This window comes from Cyprinus carpio, chromosome B10, assembly GCF_018340385.1.
Source record: "Cyprinus carpio isolate SPL01 chromosome B10, ASM1834038v1, whole genome shotgun sequence".
Classification (NCBI taxonomy): Eukaryota; Metazoa; Chordata; class Actinopteri; order Cypriniformes; family Cyprinidae; genus Cyprinus; species Cyprinus carpio.
This window is the reverse complement of record NC_056606.1, coordinates 2,447,422-2,465,269: the sequence shown is the minus strand read 5'-3', so window position 1 is coordinate 2,465,269 and position 17,848 is coordinate 2,447,422. Positions and strand designations below refer to the sequence as shown.

At 35.1% G+C, this 17,848-nt stretch overlaps 1 protein-coding gene across 1 annotated transcript in view; it reads right to left on the bottom strand.

Annotated features, from left to right (window-relative positions):
* Positions 1-17,848, bottom strand: part of wrn (WRN RecQ like helicase) — a 49,225-nt gene that overhangs the window by 21,856 nt on the left and 9,521 nt on the right. Inside the window, 12 exon segments of the mRNA XM_042731963.1 lie at positions 2,652-2,839; positions 2,958-3,064; positions 3,155-3,237; positions 7,486-7,554; positions 9,896-10,000; positions 10,204-10,275; positions 10,394-10,469; positions 13,287-13,407; positions 13,665-13,739; positions 13,820-14,093; positions 16,720-16,828; positions 16,995-17,037. Of these exon segments, the coding sequence (XP_042587897.1) occupies positions 2,652-2,839; positions 2,958-3,064; positions 3,155-3,237; positions 7,486-7,554; positions 9,896-10,000; positions 10,204-10,275; positions 10,394-10,469; positions 13,287-13,407; positions 13,665-13,739; positions 13,820-14,093; positions 16,720-16,828; positions 16,995-17,037 (1,322 nt within the window).

Genomic DNA, 17,848 nt, shown 5'->3' with positions numbered 1-17,848 from the left:
TTATTTCTTGGTTTCATTTTGAAAGGGTGTTTTGTTGTGAATATTTAGATGACTAGTGACTTTTGTTTCTACATTCTTTGTTTAGCTCACAGGAAGCATTTAAAACTGCATGGCCGCCTGTAGTGGGAAATCTACTCACCCTCTGATAACAGTTGAATCTAGTTCAGATGTTTATTTACATATGTTGGAGGGGACTTGTCTGTTTAATAAGTTGTTATTCAGCATTAGCTTATTAGGTTTACATTGAAATTTTATTAATTAAATGCTTACAGTAAATGCTTACTGTAATCGGTCACTAAATGTTTGTATCTCAGGGAATAAGTCACCCTTTTAGGGGTATAAATCAAGATATAATAACATATAAACAAACTTATGTAAAACAGAGAAAATCAAATCTTTTTGTAATCTTGACAAAACACAAATTTTTGGAAAGGTCTGACAGTCAAGGTTCCTTATTTGGTAACCATAAATCTCCCAGGAACCACAATTTTTGTGATATCAACTTAAAATTTGGAACATAACTTGGTTAGGCTTAGGCTTTGATTTCTTAGCAATTCTAGTTCAACATATTTTATAAAATATTTATTTTATATAAAATAAAATAAAAATAGTATACTACATTATCTTTATTTTAAACAAACTTTTTTTTTCTTTTTTCCTTTTTATAATTTTTTTTTTTTTTTTTTTTTTACTGCTTTCACTTCAGCAATAATCTGCTAAGAATATTTGCATATAACCAAATAAATATATCAAAATAAACAAATAAATGTCAGCGTTTAACATACAAAAGAGTTAAAAATAAAATTGACAATATTGACAAATAAATAGAATGAAATCCACAAATTAATCTCAGAGTTTCATAAACATGAATGACAAATAAAAAAAATGAGACTTGCAAATAAAACATATTTTCACAAATATATTTTTATTCTACAAACACAACTTTGCCTGGCATTTATTTGTGAATTGCGTCCTGTGCATTTGTAGATCGCTGCGCACATTTGTGGATTTTGAGTCACTTGTAGTGTCAAGATGCACACCAATCCACAAATGTATGGACTCCACCCACTGTCTACTCAAGCCAATCAGATAACAGCAACACTTTGCTGACCAATTGTAGCACGTTCTCGGGATAACCAATCACGTTTGCCATTACAATCTACGGACATTTCATTCAAATTGAGCTGAAGTGCAGTTAATGTGGTTAAAAAACTGTAACTGTTTTCAAAACGATTGTTGGGTAGCAAAGGCGTCTTTTATTTTTCCCTCAGGATCAGTGAATGAGGATAAGCTCAGGATTATACACAATTTATGATCATTCACAGATCCTAACAACATAAGGGGTGAGATCGACAAAGGACAAATGATCCTTCACACATTTGCTTTGATTCGTCCAGATGCAGTCACAGCTGTTGCAGCGCTGATGAGCAGAGAGGCGTCGTGAGAACAAGGCACGGCTTATTTAGCCTTTTAAAGCACAACTGCGGCAACAAATATATTGCATAACAACATGTATAATATCAATTATGGGCCAAAATGACTATCTGGGTACCTGTCTCAGCATCACTCAATCGGTCTAGTTCAAAAAATTTACAAGTTAAGACAAAAAGTAAAAAATACTTTTCTATTTTTGCCATCATGTCCATTTTGTAATCTGTAAAGCACTCACTTTTGGATTGGTTGAGACAAATAAAACACATCCAAAAAACACAAAAAAAATACGTCCAACAGAAAAAAAAACTAGTTAAAAAAGATGAGGATAACCATAAGACATGACGTGTCTCTACCTGCCCTCCCGATCTCGTGATAATAAGAATCCATCTCTTTGGGAGGTCCTGAAATGGATGACCTTCCTGATATCAGATTTATTAATACATTCAGGGCTTATATCTCCTCCAAAGCATCCGTTAACTGTAAATCTACAGCCAGACCAGTTAAAAGGAAACTATAAAATCAGCTAATCATCATCAGTTCATACTATGTCACAATCATAGACATTTTGACATAAGACTACTAGACAGTAAAATTTTGACATAAGACTACTAGACAGTAAAAAAACAAATGCTGTTTGCAAATGCCTGATGTCAATACTGCTATTCAGGTGGTGTGATGTTTTTAAAAAAAAAAAACATTCAATCAAACAATGGCAATAACTTTCTTCATTGTTCAATAGTACATATATTACTTTATGTTGTTTGTGATGACTGGGATAAAAAAATACAAATAAGTACATATATTACTTTATGTTGTTTGTGATGACTGGGATAAAAAAATACAAATAAAAAAAACTTTTTACTCAAAATATTTTAGAGGTTGACACAACTAAATAATATTATATTCATTACTAAAATTTAGTCTAGACACCACACAAAATTCCCTATGCAGATTTTCAAAGATTGTGAGAATCCTGGTAACTGGCAAATGTTTAGGGAATAAATTATAATAAAAATATGATTTTAGCTTACATTTGTTTTAGTTTTTTCTTCTTTTTTTTCAATTTATTGTCTTAATGTGTGCTACTGCGTCCCGGTCATCTGGTTAAAAACCACTGCATTAAATAATCTTCAAACATTGCTCACGCAAAATATATATAAAAAAAAAATCTAAGTAAGAATATTTCTCAAGTTACTACAAGAATCAACATGGCCTACCCTGTTTTTTTGATGAGAAATTGTTTGAGGTCTTGGATAACGTCACCAGACTTGCGACTGACATCCAGGTAGAGGTTTGGTCGGTCGAACGAGGTGCAGGTGATCAGAGGGTTGATCAGATTAAGGCTCTTAACGATGTCCTCACGGATAGACGGACTCGCAGTAGCCGTGAGCGCCAAAATAGGCACCTGATTAAAGAATCAAATGTTAGGAATCACACAAATAAATGATCAAAATCAATCTTTCAGTGTTATCAATCCGTAACTTCATAATGACACAAAGTAGATTTCAAAAGACATAGCTTACACCAGGGAGATTTTTCTTGAGTTTCCACAGGTCACGATACGCACTTCTGAAATCATGACCCCACTGAGAGATGCAATGAGCCTCGTCTACCGCAACCAGTGATAAACCTACAAACACACACAGTGAAGATGTTCCTCATTTAAAATGAAGTATTAAATAACTTCAAATAGCATTTTACTTCTTCCCGTTTGATTTACCAACAGTCCTGTTGAGCTGCGCTAGCAGAGGAATATTCCCAGAGCAGAATTCAGGTGTCATGTAAACCACCCTAAAATGACCCCTGGAGACAAGAGAATGGGGAAAACAATGTCAGTGGCTAAACACACGTCACTAGCTGCTTCAATACACCTATTTTTATGTGCATTTGGAATATCGCATAAAAATAAAAAAAAACAGCTGGATGGAAACGCCAAGATACGCATGAATTCTAAAAATGTGCATAAAAAAACATATGCTCACATTTGAGTAGGAACATTTTTTTATCCGATACGGAAAAAATTGCATAAAATACGATGGAAACACATTTACAGAATAAATTGCTCCATATGCATCAAAAACATCATATGACTTTGTGCTATGAGATGGGATAGCATCTATATGTTTTTATGATCATTCTGAAATGCCTGATCAAAGTCTGTCGTCAAAGTATTTCTGTGTAACTGTCTTGCACAACTGCGCTCACAAACAGCAGGCATCCACCTCTGAAAGCAATGACTGCATTTATTGTGTTTTGTTTGCTCACTCTGAGGCCAAGTAATTTATTATATATGAAACAAATTATTATATTCAGTGGCTTCTCCTAGTTTTTTTAGTACAAGTTTATCAGGAAGTGACGTTTTTGTTCTCTTTGACTTGTATGATGGAAACAGTGCTTTATTAGCAAATGTTTTATGCAATATTCTAGTTTTGCACACAAGTTAAATTTGCATCTTTGGATGGAAACATAGCTACAGAATCTTCTGATATGAAACTACCCTTGAATAGTTTAAATGTGATATGTCATGTGCATTTATTCTTTTATGTCACAATTAACCCTAAAAGGGACAACATCTGTGGGGAGATGCAGTAAAATTTGTAGGTCTTATTTCTTGGTTTCATTTTGAAAGGGTGTTTTGTTGTGAATATTTAGATGACTAGTGACTTTTGTTTCTACTACATTCTTAGTTTGGCTCACAGGAAGCATTTAAAACCGCATGGCCGCCTGTCATGGGAAATCTACTCACCCTCTAATAAAAGTTGAATCTATTTCAGATGTTTATTTACATATGTTGGAGGGGACTTGTCTGTTTAATAAGTTGTTATTCAGCATTAGCTTATTAAGTTTACATTGAAATTGTTTGTAACAAAATGCTTACAGTAAATGCTTACTGTAATCGGTCACTAAATGTTTGTATCTCAGGGAATAAGTCACCCTTTTAGGGGTATAAATCAAGATATAATAACATATAAACAAACTTATTGTAAAACAGAGAAAATCAAATCTTTTTGTAATCTTGACAAAACACAAATTGTTGGAAAGGTCTGACAGTCAAGGTTCCATATTTGGTAACAGTAAATCTCCCAGGAACCACAATTTTTGTGATATCAACTTCAAATTTGGAACATAACTTGGTTAGGCTTAGGCTTTGATTTCTTAGCAATTTTAGTTCAACAAATATTTTTATAAAATATTTATTTTATATCAAAAAAAAAAAAAATAATACAACACAATATCTATATTAAACAAACTTTTGTAACCTTTTTTCCTTTTTATAATTTTTTTTTTTTTTTTTTTTTACTTTTTTTTACTGCTTTCACTTCAGCAATAATCTGCTATGGGTATGGGGGTAGAATTGTTGCATTTTTCCAAATAAATAGATTATGATCCACAAATAAATGTAAAGAGTACAAAAAATTAAACATATTGACAAATAAATAGAATGAAATCCACAAATTAATCTCAGAGTTTCATAAACATGAATGAAAAATAAAAAAAACGAGACTTGCAAATAAAACATTTTCACAAATATCTTTTTATTCTACAAACACAACTTTGCCTGGCATTTATTTGTGAATTGCGTCCTGTGCATTTGTAGATTGCTGCGCACATTTGTGGGATTTTGAGACAATTCTAGCTTCAAGACGCACACCAATCCACAAGTGTATGGACTCCAAACCATCTACTAAAGCCAATCAGATAACAGCCACACTTCGCTGACCAATCGTAGCACGTTCTCGGGATAACCAATCACGTTTGCCATTACAATCTACGGACATTTCATTCAAATTGAGCTGAAGTGCAGTTAATGTGGTTAAAAAAAAAACTGTTTTCAAAAGATTGTTGGAGTGCAAGGCGTCTTTATTTTTCCCTCAGGATCAGTGAATGAGGATAAACTCAGGATTATACACAATTTATGATCATTCACAGATCCCGAACAACATCAGGGGTGACACGACGAAGGACAAATGATTCGCACATTTGCTTTGATTCGTCCAGATGCAGTCACAGCTGTTGCAGCGCAGCGAGCAGAGAGACGTCGTGAGACAAGGCATGGCTTATTTAGCCTTTTAAAGCACAACTGCGGCAACAAATATAGGGCATAACAACACGTATAATATCAATTATGGGCCAAAATGACTATCTGGGTACCTGTCTCAGCATCACTGCAGCGTCTAGTTCTGGAGTTTTGCAAGTGGACAATGTACATAAAAACTTACTTTGGATGCTGTTAAGTAACTTTTACAAGCAAAACTAGTAAGTCTGATTCATGTGAATTTTTTTTTTTTATTTTTTTTTTTTTTTGCGTGGTCAAGTGTTTTAACCAAGTGTTTTTTTGTTTTGTTTTTTTACATTTATATCCATTTATTTTCAACACACCTGCACCACATTTTAAAAAAAAGAACCCACCTAAATCCCCCTCCCCAAACAATGGCAATAACTTTGTAATACTTTTAATCAATATTTGAAAATATTATTTATAATGCTATATACATCGTTAGATCCACATGGCTGCTCATATCCATTCCATATCCATCTCATCCAAACTGCTTCACTGGAAAAACTGGAAAACACTGTTATGCTGGCTGTCGTGTGACGGCAATGTAACACAAACACGCATGTTTATCATGAGGAGGAATCCAGTAATTTATTAATCAGTTACTTATTGACGGTTTTATTTCCATTTTGAATGACGCTTCCATAACGCGTTTGTATCCAGTACAGCATTGTTCCCATAGCCATGATTTAAAGCACTGTTTCTCTGGCATTTTCAAAGGCATGTAAAATATACTGTGGCTTGGCTTAATACACAGTTTAATGATCTAACGAAATCCAATTTTAAACATCTTTTACTGTATCAGTTTTTATGGCCCTTAATTATATTTCCTATTTGAGCCAATGCATATATTAATGAAGTTATATCCGGAAAAGACCGCCCTGATTGTAATGGCAAACGTGATTGGGTATAGCGAGAATGTGCTATGATTAGTCAGCAAAGTGTGGCTGTTATCAGATTTGCTTGAGTAGACGGTGGGTGGAGTCCACGCATTTGTGGATTGTCAGCTTCTTGATGCTAGAAATGTTTAAAAATCCACAACTGCAGAGCTAGCTATCCACAAATGTGTGCAGCGATCTACAAATGAACAGGACGCGATTTACAAATTAATATTCCCTTATATCCCTTATAATATAAATATATAAGGGACAATATACAGTGGCCAGGGTTCGTACAGAAACTGCAAAATGAAATTTTGACTTTCAAGGACTTATCAAGCACAATTTTTTTGGTTTTCAAGGACTAAAATCAGAGATCTTACTTATCAAAATATTTTGTTATTAAATTTCTAATTCTAATAAACTAATAAAACTAAATTGCACAAATAAAGTGTAGCACAAAAACATGCAATGAATGTGGCAACTTTAACATTTGAAAGGATATTATGGCTAAGTTATCGCTTCCCTTATTCAAACTTTTTTTTTCCTGGATATGATTGAGGAATGAAAGTTGTATCATACACTTTGGAAATTATGAGCTATATCACCACTTATCAACACTAGGGTATATATACAGATATACAGATACTTGGTTCACTAAAATGAGAATATTTTAATACTGCTAAGATTTTTTTTAAATAACAAAATATTCGTCTTTTAATTACACAAATCAAAACAATGCAGTTGTATTTTGAAATATTTTAACTAATCTAGGGTTAAAATATTCTGTAACTAATAATTCTTTTGGTAATAAAGTAATCTACTGATTATTTTGAAAGTTGAGTAATCTGATATTTTTTAGTAATACATTTGTTGACCAAAGTGAAAAACAGGCTTTAGTATGACTATTTATATATGAACCAACAATGAGGCAATAACTGGTTCAAATAAAGTATCAAAACCAAGTAATTGCATGGTTTTATTGAATAACCTTGATAAAATAGACCTACATAATGTAATATGCCTACTCAAAAAAAAAAAAAAAAAAAAAAAAAAAAAAAAAAAAAAATTCACAGTACATATCAAGCTCCCATTTCATGCCAAGTAGCCTCTCACCTCTTCACTTCTTCATACAGGTTCTTAGTCTGAGCAGATCCAAGAAAACAAGCAGGAATGTTTGACATTCTGCAACACAAACACAAAGATGAATGAAAGATAAATCATTCGAGGTCTCATGCATCTCATTTACAAACACACAATGTTCTGCCATGCAATATCTTCTTTTTGAAATTTATGTTAAATGTTATTTAAATTGTATTATGTAGACCACTCAGTTGCAGGCTGACCATGCAGCTACATCAGCCTGCATCCAGATCTTAGTTACATTTGAATGTTTATGTTGCAGTTACAGTTTTGACGCCTCCATCTCAATATACTGTACAAACAGCATACATTCACATCAAATTTTAACTCAGCAGTAGAGTTAAGTTCTTTGCACACTGTGTCTGAAATTTTTGCACGTTAAAAAATAAATGCGACCTCACGTTGTATCAATCACGTTTACACACTGCCTCTGAAACTTTCATCTGTCATAAAAAAAATTTGGATCAGTTTTTTTTTTTCCGCATCCATAGCAAGGATTTTGTTATGAAAGGATGATGGATAGGAAAAAAATGAAAAAATGCATACGAAAATTTCGGACTCAGTGTGCAATGACCTTTACACTCTTGGGACACTGCACTTATTTGCAATCACAAAAGTACTTTATTTGCATATGCTTTAAAGTTTTGCTGGTTAAACATTTAATTCACATGCTGTTCTGATGTGCTCTTTTTCTGAGCGCGTACACCTGAAGCGCGCACACCTGCCAAACAGCGTCTGATTACTGGACTAAGTCCTCGTTTACACTGCAGGTCTTGATGCCTAATTCTGATTTGTTGCCTATATCAGATTTTTTTTGGCTGTCCATCTACACGTTCTTTCAATTGTGACCCATATCCGATTCACGTGTTTACACTTGCCATACCATCTGAAACATCACGCATGTGTTGCTGTCATTTACCGCCTCCACATGTGCTTCCTCATGACAATAATGTGACTTGTGCTGACAAAACAAGTCACAATTAGCAATTAAAAAAAAAATAAAAATAAAAAATTGGGGGAAAAAATATAATTCTCTAGAAAGAAACTGTTCACATGCGCATGGGAATTTATTTGCACCTTACGCATTACAGTTTCTAGTTTTATATAACCTATTTCCTTTGTGCATCACTGCCATCTTACTATGAATAAAACAATAGCATGGATGCACATGAATTACTTTGCACAGCACAAATCCGTGAATGAATGTTGAGGTAAACTTCAACTGATTTCCCCTGCTCAGGGAGTAGGGAGTAATGAACACTGTGTAGGGACCATGTCAATGGGAACACAGCTCATGCATGGAGCTCACTTCTAACGAGCTGATTATCTGAATTAGGTGTGTTAACAAAGAGAGACATGCAAAATATGCAGAGCTGGGGGGGCACTAGGACTGGAATTGAGAACCACTGGTGTAGAGTAGAGCTTGTTGTTTGTCGTTTCTCTGATCACAAATGCAGACATGGTTTTGTTTGCACAATGCAACGCAACGCGCAAAAAGACAGAATAAGTTATTATAACCCGTAATTATGTCCCCACTGGATACAACAAATGGCTCGTTTGTAATGGGTTTTATAGTTTTTGTCTTGTGGCGCCAGTGTTCTGAAAGGGACACGCATCACAGGCAAGGGGCGTAACATTTCTGTCACACGGTTGAGACATTCGGCCAATCACAAAGCTCTGGATAGCTGGCCAATCAGAGCACACCTCGCCTTTCAGACCGATGAGCTTTGTGAAAAACTACACGTTTCAGAAAGGCGGGGCATAGAGGAGAAACAATAATGTACAGTATGTAGAAAAGAATGTGTTTTTTGAACCTTAAACCACATATCATTACAAACACATTTCATTACACCTCATACACCAAATAATGTTATTTTTAGCAACATCATATGACCCCTTTAATTCAGTCATATTTGGCGATCACTAAAGAATCACTACACAGCTGCCATGAAACCTCACTTCTTGTACAATATATTTATTTTCATTAAATTCTTAATTTTCTATTATAAAAAAGACGATGAAATATGGGCAAAAGTCTGGAAACACAAATATTTTTACTCCGCTTTCTTTTTTCCATACTTTTCCAGACCTGGAAAAACCCGTTTAAATAACGAAGTCAAAATAATGAAAAAGATTTTCATCTTTGCCCTCTTTGGCCTAAATATCTGCCGTTCTTTTTTTAATTTATATTTTGTTACCTTGTAAGGCCTTGTTTTTTTAAATAGGGAAATTAGTTTGTCTGTACTTCTCAGACAACTTGCAAAATAGTAAAACCAAAGAATCGTGATAAAATTGTGCATCATGATTTTCCAGAAAAAAAAAAAACATGTTATATGATATAGTTAAAAATTATGTGACATGAAGTTAAAGAACTGTGACGTACTGTAGGTAAAGCACCTGGTCCTCCATGAGAGCAATGAGAGGGGAAATGACCACACTGACGTTCTGGCAGTACACTGGAGGAAAAAACAAAAACAAAAACTCCCCACAAAACCCCAAAACACACACACACAAAAGAACACACTTTAAAACAAAAAAAAAAATAAGACCAATTTATTTGTATAGCAGTTTTTTTTTTATATCTTCATGCCTCATAACACATTTATCAGGTTAGAGTTGGAGAGAAAATGACTATTATGACTAAAGATGATTTAGTAAATGTATCATAACTATAATGATCAAGAAAAAGTTATACCAGTTGCCATGACAACAAGATTATCTCTCCTCTCCGTGAGAACAGAGTGAATCACAATAAAAACAACACATAAAAACATTTACAATCATAACAAATAACATAAAAAACAAAACACAAATACAACTACAAAACAAACATAATAAAACAACATAGTAAAAGACACACAAATCCTACTTCAAAACTTACGGTTTAAAGCTGTGATGTCCAAAGTACATTTTTAGACATTTAATTTGTTCAGGAACAGGTTGTGGGATGCTTGAATCTTAAAAGACAAAAAAAAAAAAAAAAAAAAATTGTTGAAATTCAAAAACGCTGATAACGAATATTAAACAAGACCATTTACACACTGATAATATCCATAGTAATTCAAAGTATAACCTGAAATTTATTCTAGATTTTTCTTTTACAGCTGTGATAATGCTTGTATAAAACTGAAAGTGGCAAAACTTTCCTTAAAATATTCCTCAATAAAGTTAAGACTCACAGTGATATGAAACCTGCCCAGGACAACAGGGCTCTGGACAGAGCTACAAAGACAGCGCTATAAAATATAGCTCCGTTGTCCTGGGCAGCTTTCATATATATATCCCTCCATAAGTATTGGAACAGTAAAGACAAAATTGCTTTCTCTGCTGTGAAGTCAAGACATTCGCAAATATGATTAAAAGATGCGTATGTGACAAAACTACAGAATGTCACATTTTATTATTAGGTCTTTCGACAAGTACATGTTTCACCAAATAAAAAGGACAGCACTTTTCATCCCACTATTTGATGTGAGCATAAGTATTGGAACAGTTGGATTTAAGGCAGATGTAAAAGATTAAAAGCTAATATTTAGTTGCAGATCCCTTGCATGCAATCAGAGCAGTGAGTCTGCAACCCATAGACATCACCAGACTCTTGGTCTAATGCTTTGAAATGCTTTTCCCCAGCCTTTAATGCAGCCAATTCCAACTGTTGCTTGTTTTGGGTAGTTTCTGTCTTTAGTCTCCTCTTCAGCTGGTAAAATTAATGTTCAATCTTAATTAAATCTGGAGATTGATTTGGGAAATCTAAGACTTTACATTTCTTTGCCCTGATAAAGCCCTTGACTGAACTGGCAGGGTGTTTTGGGTCATTGTCCTGATCCAATATGAAGTGCTTTCTAATGAAATTCTCTTCATTACCTTGAATATTGGTAGCCAAGATGATTTTGTACGCTTGATGATTGCAGTTCCCTTTTTTCTCCACACTTTTGCTTTCCAATCACTTAGATAAAGGTTACTCTTTGTCTCATCGGTCCATCAATTCAGTTCCAAAACTCTACTGGCTCACATTTGTGAAGAATCTTGCCTTTCTATTTTTGGTGCTAATCAGAGGTTTGCATCTTGCTGAGTAGTTTCTGTAATTCTGCGTCAAATTCTCCTGCGGATTGTAGATTGACAGAGCATCACCCCAGCTTTCTGGAGGTTGTTGGTGATTTTACAGACATGAATTTTCACAGCTTTTATGATTTGTCTGTCATCAACTACTGTTGTTTTTCTCAGCAGATCAGGTCATCGTTGGTTGCTGTTGTCGCAGTTAGTTTCCAAACTCTTGATTTCTCCATGCCCTTTGTTTTTCCTATAGTTTTAATTGACTTCCTCTTTTTCTTTTAGCATCCAAATTGCTTGCTTTTCTTTCAGAGCCAGCTTCCTCATCTTTATCCTGGTTTGTGTGTGTCATCGTCGAATGCAAGACGTAGAATGCAGAAGCAATGGATATAACTGATGAGACACATTCCCTGCTTTTAATATCTGAAGAATAAATGCAACAGGACACAGCTGAACACTTAGAAAGACCTGTGAGGCAACTGTTCCAATACTTATGCTAACATCACACAGGGAGATGAAACTCTAAGGCCCCATTTACACTGCATGGTTCAAGTGACCCAATTCCGATTTTTTCTTCCTCTCATGTGGCACAGATCGGATATGACCGGTGAACGTGTAAGCAGGAAAAAACCACATGGATTCCGATTTTCTCAGATCGGATTCAGGCCTCATTCATATGTGGTAATAAATCGGATATAAATCGGATACGTGCATTTGCGTGTGCCATGTAAGCAGACAAATCGGATATTCCCCAGTAAATGCGAGTCGTATGTCATTAAAAAAGTGACGTTAACTCAGGTGGACACCACCAACTGAGATCACAAGACTTATTATAGGCGCGATGGAGGACGAAGGATACACACAGTGGAGCAATGCCAAGGTTTCATGTCTTTTAAGTCTTTGGGGCGAAGAGACAGTGCAGGCAAAAATGCAGGGTTGTTACAGAAATAAATCTGTTTGAAGACATTTCACGAGATATGGGGAGGCACGGTTTAAGCGCTTTTTTCTCCGCCGTACGAGACCAATGTTTTGTTGATTTTTTTTGTTGACTTTTCAAAATATTGTGGAAAGCAAAACACTGTATAATTTTATTTGCATCTGCATCCATTGTATTTCGTGCTGTTTTACTTCCTTGTCCCGGTCAGAATGTTTACGTTTGGTAGTTTCAGCAGTGTATAGTGTAAATGCAAAAATCAGATACGGGTCACTTTTAAAAGATGATGTAAGCAGGTCGTCAAAAAAATCGGATATAGTCAGAAAATCGTATTTGGGTATCAAGACATGCAGTGTAAATGCAGCCTAAAAGTGCTGATCTTCTTAGCTGGTAAAACATCTTTGTGTTGAATCATCCAATAATACAACGTGACATTCTGTAGTTCTGTCTCATATTCATCTTTTAATCATATTTACAGATTTCTTGACTCCACAGTGCAAAGAACAATTTTGTCTTTGCTGTTCCAATACTTATGGAGGGCACTGTATCTATCTATCTATCTATCTATATATATATATATATATATATACACACACACACACACACTCACTGCAGAAGACTTGTCTTGTTCAGCTTGAATGCTATTCACGTTATATAAATATATAATGTGAAGAATATTCAAGCTAAACAAGACACGTTTTTAGTCAAAGTTTACATGACAAAAAATATATAACTGTATATACATTTTGGAAGGCTATTTATGTTCAAGGATCAAAGACAGTAAATTTACCAAACCCCTCTTCCTCATCTTCCTCAACATCCTCATCATCATCTTCAGCACCAGACCGTGGGACGAGCTCCTGTTTCTCATGACCATGTTTACCATTTAATCTTTCTATGTCAGCAGCACACTGACAAACAACAGAAGAGAAAAAACAGCAAAGAGTAAAGATTTACTCTTGGAAACGCAGAAAAAAGTGCCATCATTAATCTCATTCTCAAGTTTTTCAAGATGAGTTTTTCGAAATTTCCTTGGCTCTTTATAGTAATTATGGAGCTTGACAAGCTCAATTTAATAACAGCCTCAAAGACACAAGGGTGACAATGTATTTTGTGAACAATCACTTTGCAGCTATCACCTGAAAACATAACGTGACCTGCCCTTTACCTTCATCATTTCATCATCAAAATCTTCATCACTCTCCATGTCATCAGAGTTCTTGGGGGCTGATGCCTGCTGAGTCTGAAGGAAACCATAACAATCATGAAACATCAGTTATCATCCCACTGATAATGCACAGAGGAGCTGAATGCAGCAGTCACCTGGAAAGCTAAGATACACTCTTCCTCCAGCTGCTCATGTCTGGCCTGCTGCTCCAGCATCTGCAGCTCATACTCAGAGATATCCAGAGACATCACACACTCTCTCTCTGTGTGCCTGCCAGCATCTTCTTCAGACTCACTATGGCCCTGGTCTTGTTTCTTTAGCATAGTCTTAGCTTCTTCAACTGATGGATCAAACGGTTTGCTGGCATTTGACAAAACGCATCTTAGAGATTCAACTGTCTTAGACAGATCATCCACTAGTCTCGCAGCACTGCAAAAATCATACAAATCATGTAAACATCATAACTCACATAATATTAATAATAATCATGCACAGGGAGAATTATGTATCACAGAAACAGAATTGTACTTTTTATGCTTTGTTATTTGAAATCTCCCGTTTGCCTCTTCATTTCAAGCAGGGGTCATATCATGTGAAATTAAGAGATGCACCAAAAATGTGGTCTGTCAAAAATGTAGGTTGTTAACTGAAAACGACACTTGACAAAAGAGAACTTTAGGAGAAAAATGCTATATTTGATGCACATGGAGCATATACTTCAATTAAAAATCAAACATGATTATACATTTATTTTATGCGTGCCTAATCATGCCCATACAATGTGACAAAATTCAATACATTATTGAAGGGCTATTCAATTCTGTTCCTGGAGGGCCATGTCCTGCCAAGTTTAGCTCTGATTAGGGTTACAATCAAATCCCACAGGCCCTCAACAACCAGAGCTGAACAGCTCTTTTATATTGTATATTTGTGTCTCCTTTTCCCCACTACTAGCCCGGTGCACAAGTTGCACTGCCCAAAGGACAGTACTGGTGCCGTTAATGCAGCGTCAGAAGCCGCAAGCTTAGTCAGTTTTTACTTTCTATTTCTGAGATTAAGACGTTCACCGGCATAACTCTTGCACAAATTTTGCATGTTCCCAGTGTGATATCAAACTTTGTGCAAGACTTTCCTAGGACTTAAAAATGCCAAAGCGCAGTGCCTTTAATGCACACTAAATACCATCTCGAATACCACTCCGCATCATGCATCATGTTCTGGGAAAAAATCGTGAGACTTTTTCCCAAGATCTCACAAGACGTCACGGAAACCTTTCCAGTTTAATAATAATATGTTATATAATAATATGATAACTAGATATTAAATATAATGTGGTAGAAAAACAAAGTGTTGCAAGTTTTACTGGTGCAAAGATGAGTAGTGTTGAAATTTTGTACAACATTTGTAACTGCTTTTTATCACTTAATTAGAAGCACCAAATTCAATTGTGTCATGTTATATATAGGGACTACTGAACAGACATTTTAAAATGCAAAGTATTTAAAATAAAATGACATCTCTCTAAACACTTGAATTTTTACAAAACTATAAGTGTGTCCCATCAGGTCATGAAAAGTTTGACACACTTGTGGTCATCATGCTTACTTAAAAAAAAAACTCACACAAAAATAAAAAAATATCCCACACATCTTTGATCTTTCAAGCTGTTTAATGCCACTCAGCGGGTGTTACAGAGCTTCAGTACAAAAGAAGTTAAATAAAAAAACCCCCAAAAAAATAAAAAAAAGTCTCACACAGCCTAAAAAGTCATCATCCAGCAAATCCTTTTCATGAGACTCACCGGCACATGTGCAGCGCTGACCTCATACATCATCAGCCCGGAGCTGCTTCCGTGTACAGCTGTTGGCGCAAGCTACATCAAAGTGATTATAATGTTTTGAATATGGATAATTTTCTTACAAAAACGCATTGATTCACTACAGGAGGCCTTTCTTCACCCCCGGAGCTATGTGAGACACTTCTTTTATGGATGGGCGCTTTTTATTTAACTTCTTTTGGACTGATGCATGCAACACCCGCTGAGTGCCATTAAACAGCTTGAAAGATCGAAGACCATTTTTAATATAATTCTGACTGGATTCGTCTGAAAGAAGAAAGTCATACACACCTAGGATGACTTGAGGGAGAGTAATTTATGGGCTAATTTTCATTTTTTGGTGAACTAACCCTTTAAACACTTGGGCCAAATACAGGAAATACATCATATTAGTAGTCAAGTGCAAAGACCATAGGTCTGGGTAATTGGTCAAGGCATCAATCGCCGTTTACAGATACCATAGGAATGAATGGGAAGTGCCGTAAGCTGAATCCTACCTATCGCAAAAAGTCAGTGACTTTTATAAAACAGCATTTTTTTCATGGTAAACTCTAAAAATAGTTAAATCCAAAAGTATTGTTTAGTGTAAAACATTGAATATTAGCAGATAGGCTGTCTGATTCATTAAATGATAAGCAGTTTCCTCTAAAAAGCTTTTTATTCAGCATAGTGATGCCTCTTCTCCATTGACATCCCATTAAAAAAAAAAAAAAAAAAAACAGCCTCTGGTCTCCTGTCCCACGTACTGCCAAAGCGGAAGCATTAGCATTATGCTTTTTTTGGCTAAAGGTTGCAGGCTTGCCTTCTTATGGCTTTGCTCGTATTGTCTAATGACAGTGGACATGTTTTGAATGCGGCAAAATGCAACACTCAATATAGTGACTCTATCGAAGGAAGCCCCGCCTTCTGAATAAAAGAGCCAGTCGCTAATCAGTAAAGTCAGCGCGTCACTGCAACTGGCATTAGAAGTCCCGGTTGCTATAGAAACAGTCTGCATTGCGTTTTGGACTGCGCATAAGCACTGGCTGGTCTAGCTAGAAAAATAAGCTTTTATTAATGCTATTTGACAAAAAGAAACACATTTATGAGACAATTGTTGTCAGATTACATCGGTCGACCTCTATATTTAACTAATGATAAGAGTAAATACAATGCCAACAATACTGGACCCAATCCTAACATTATCACTGGACCTCAGAGAAAATAAATAGCACTGACCTGGTCACGCAGTCAAGCTCATCTGGAAGATTATCAGCGAGATTGTTAAGATCACGAGCAATCTGAAAAACTTTCTGTTTCAGTGCGAGTGCTGAGGTTTCTGAGCAGCCTGCAGGCAAATGAACACAGAGCAAGTGTACAGAAAGACACGTAGATATACAAATATTACATATCTAGTGCAGAAAAAACTGTCAAAACAGTATTTTATCATCATTACATGCAAGTACATTAGAATAGCACAGCCATAACATTAACAAGAAAACAACTGATCTCACCAGACATAATTTCCTGTAGATTCTGATAAATGAGCAATCCAGCCTGTTAGGGAAATAAAAGATTTTTATTAACATAAAGATGTACATATCAAATTGATAATATAATATTATATTGATATTTACATACAGTTGAAGTCAAAAGTTCATATACACCTTGCAGAATCTGCAAAATGTAAATTATTTTACCACAATAAGAGTGATCATACAAAATGGATGATATTTTTTATTTAGTACTGACATTAATAAGATATTTCACATAGAAGATGTTTACATATAGTCCACAAGAGAAAATAATAGTTGGATTTATAAAAATGACCCTGTTCAAAAGTTTACATGCCCTTGATTCTTAATACCGTTAAAGTTAAGAAGTGACGAATGTGGAAGCGCAGTGGAGAGTTCAAAACAAAAATCAACATTCACAAATAATAAATACAAAAGAAATTATACATAAACAAAAATGTAGAATAATTTTCCACATAAAAAAAAACTATACTACCTTTGCTAAACAAACTCTAATATACTTCAAACTCTCCTGTAAACAAACGTTTTTAGGAAAAAAAAGCCCAGCGCTGCTTCTGTGTACAGCTGTTGGCACATGCTACATTAAAGTGAATATTATGTTTTGAATATGGATATTTTTCTTACAAAAACGCATTGATTCGCTACAGGAGGCCTTTCTTCACCCCCGGAGCTGTGTGAGACACTTTTTTTTATGGGCGCTTTTTATTTAACTTCTTTTGGACTGATGCATGCAACACCCACTGGGTGGCATTTTCATAACAAAATCCTATAACATACTATGTTTAAAATTTCTCAATTGTAGTGTAAAACAACACCCTTTTACCCTGTCAAAA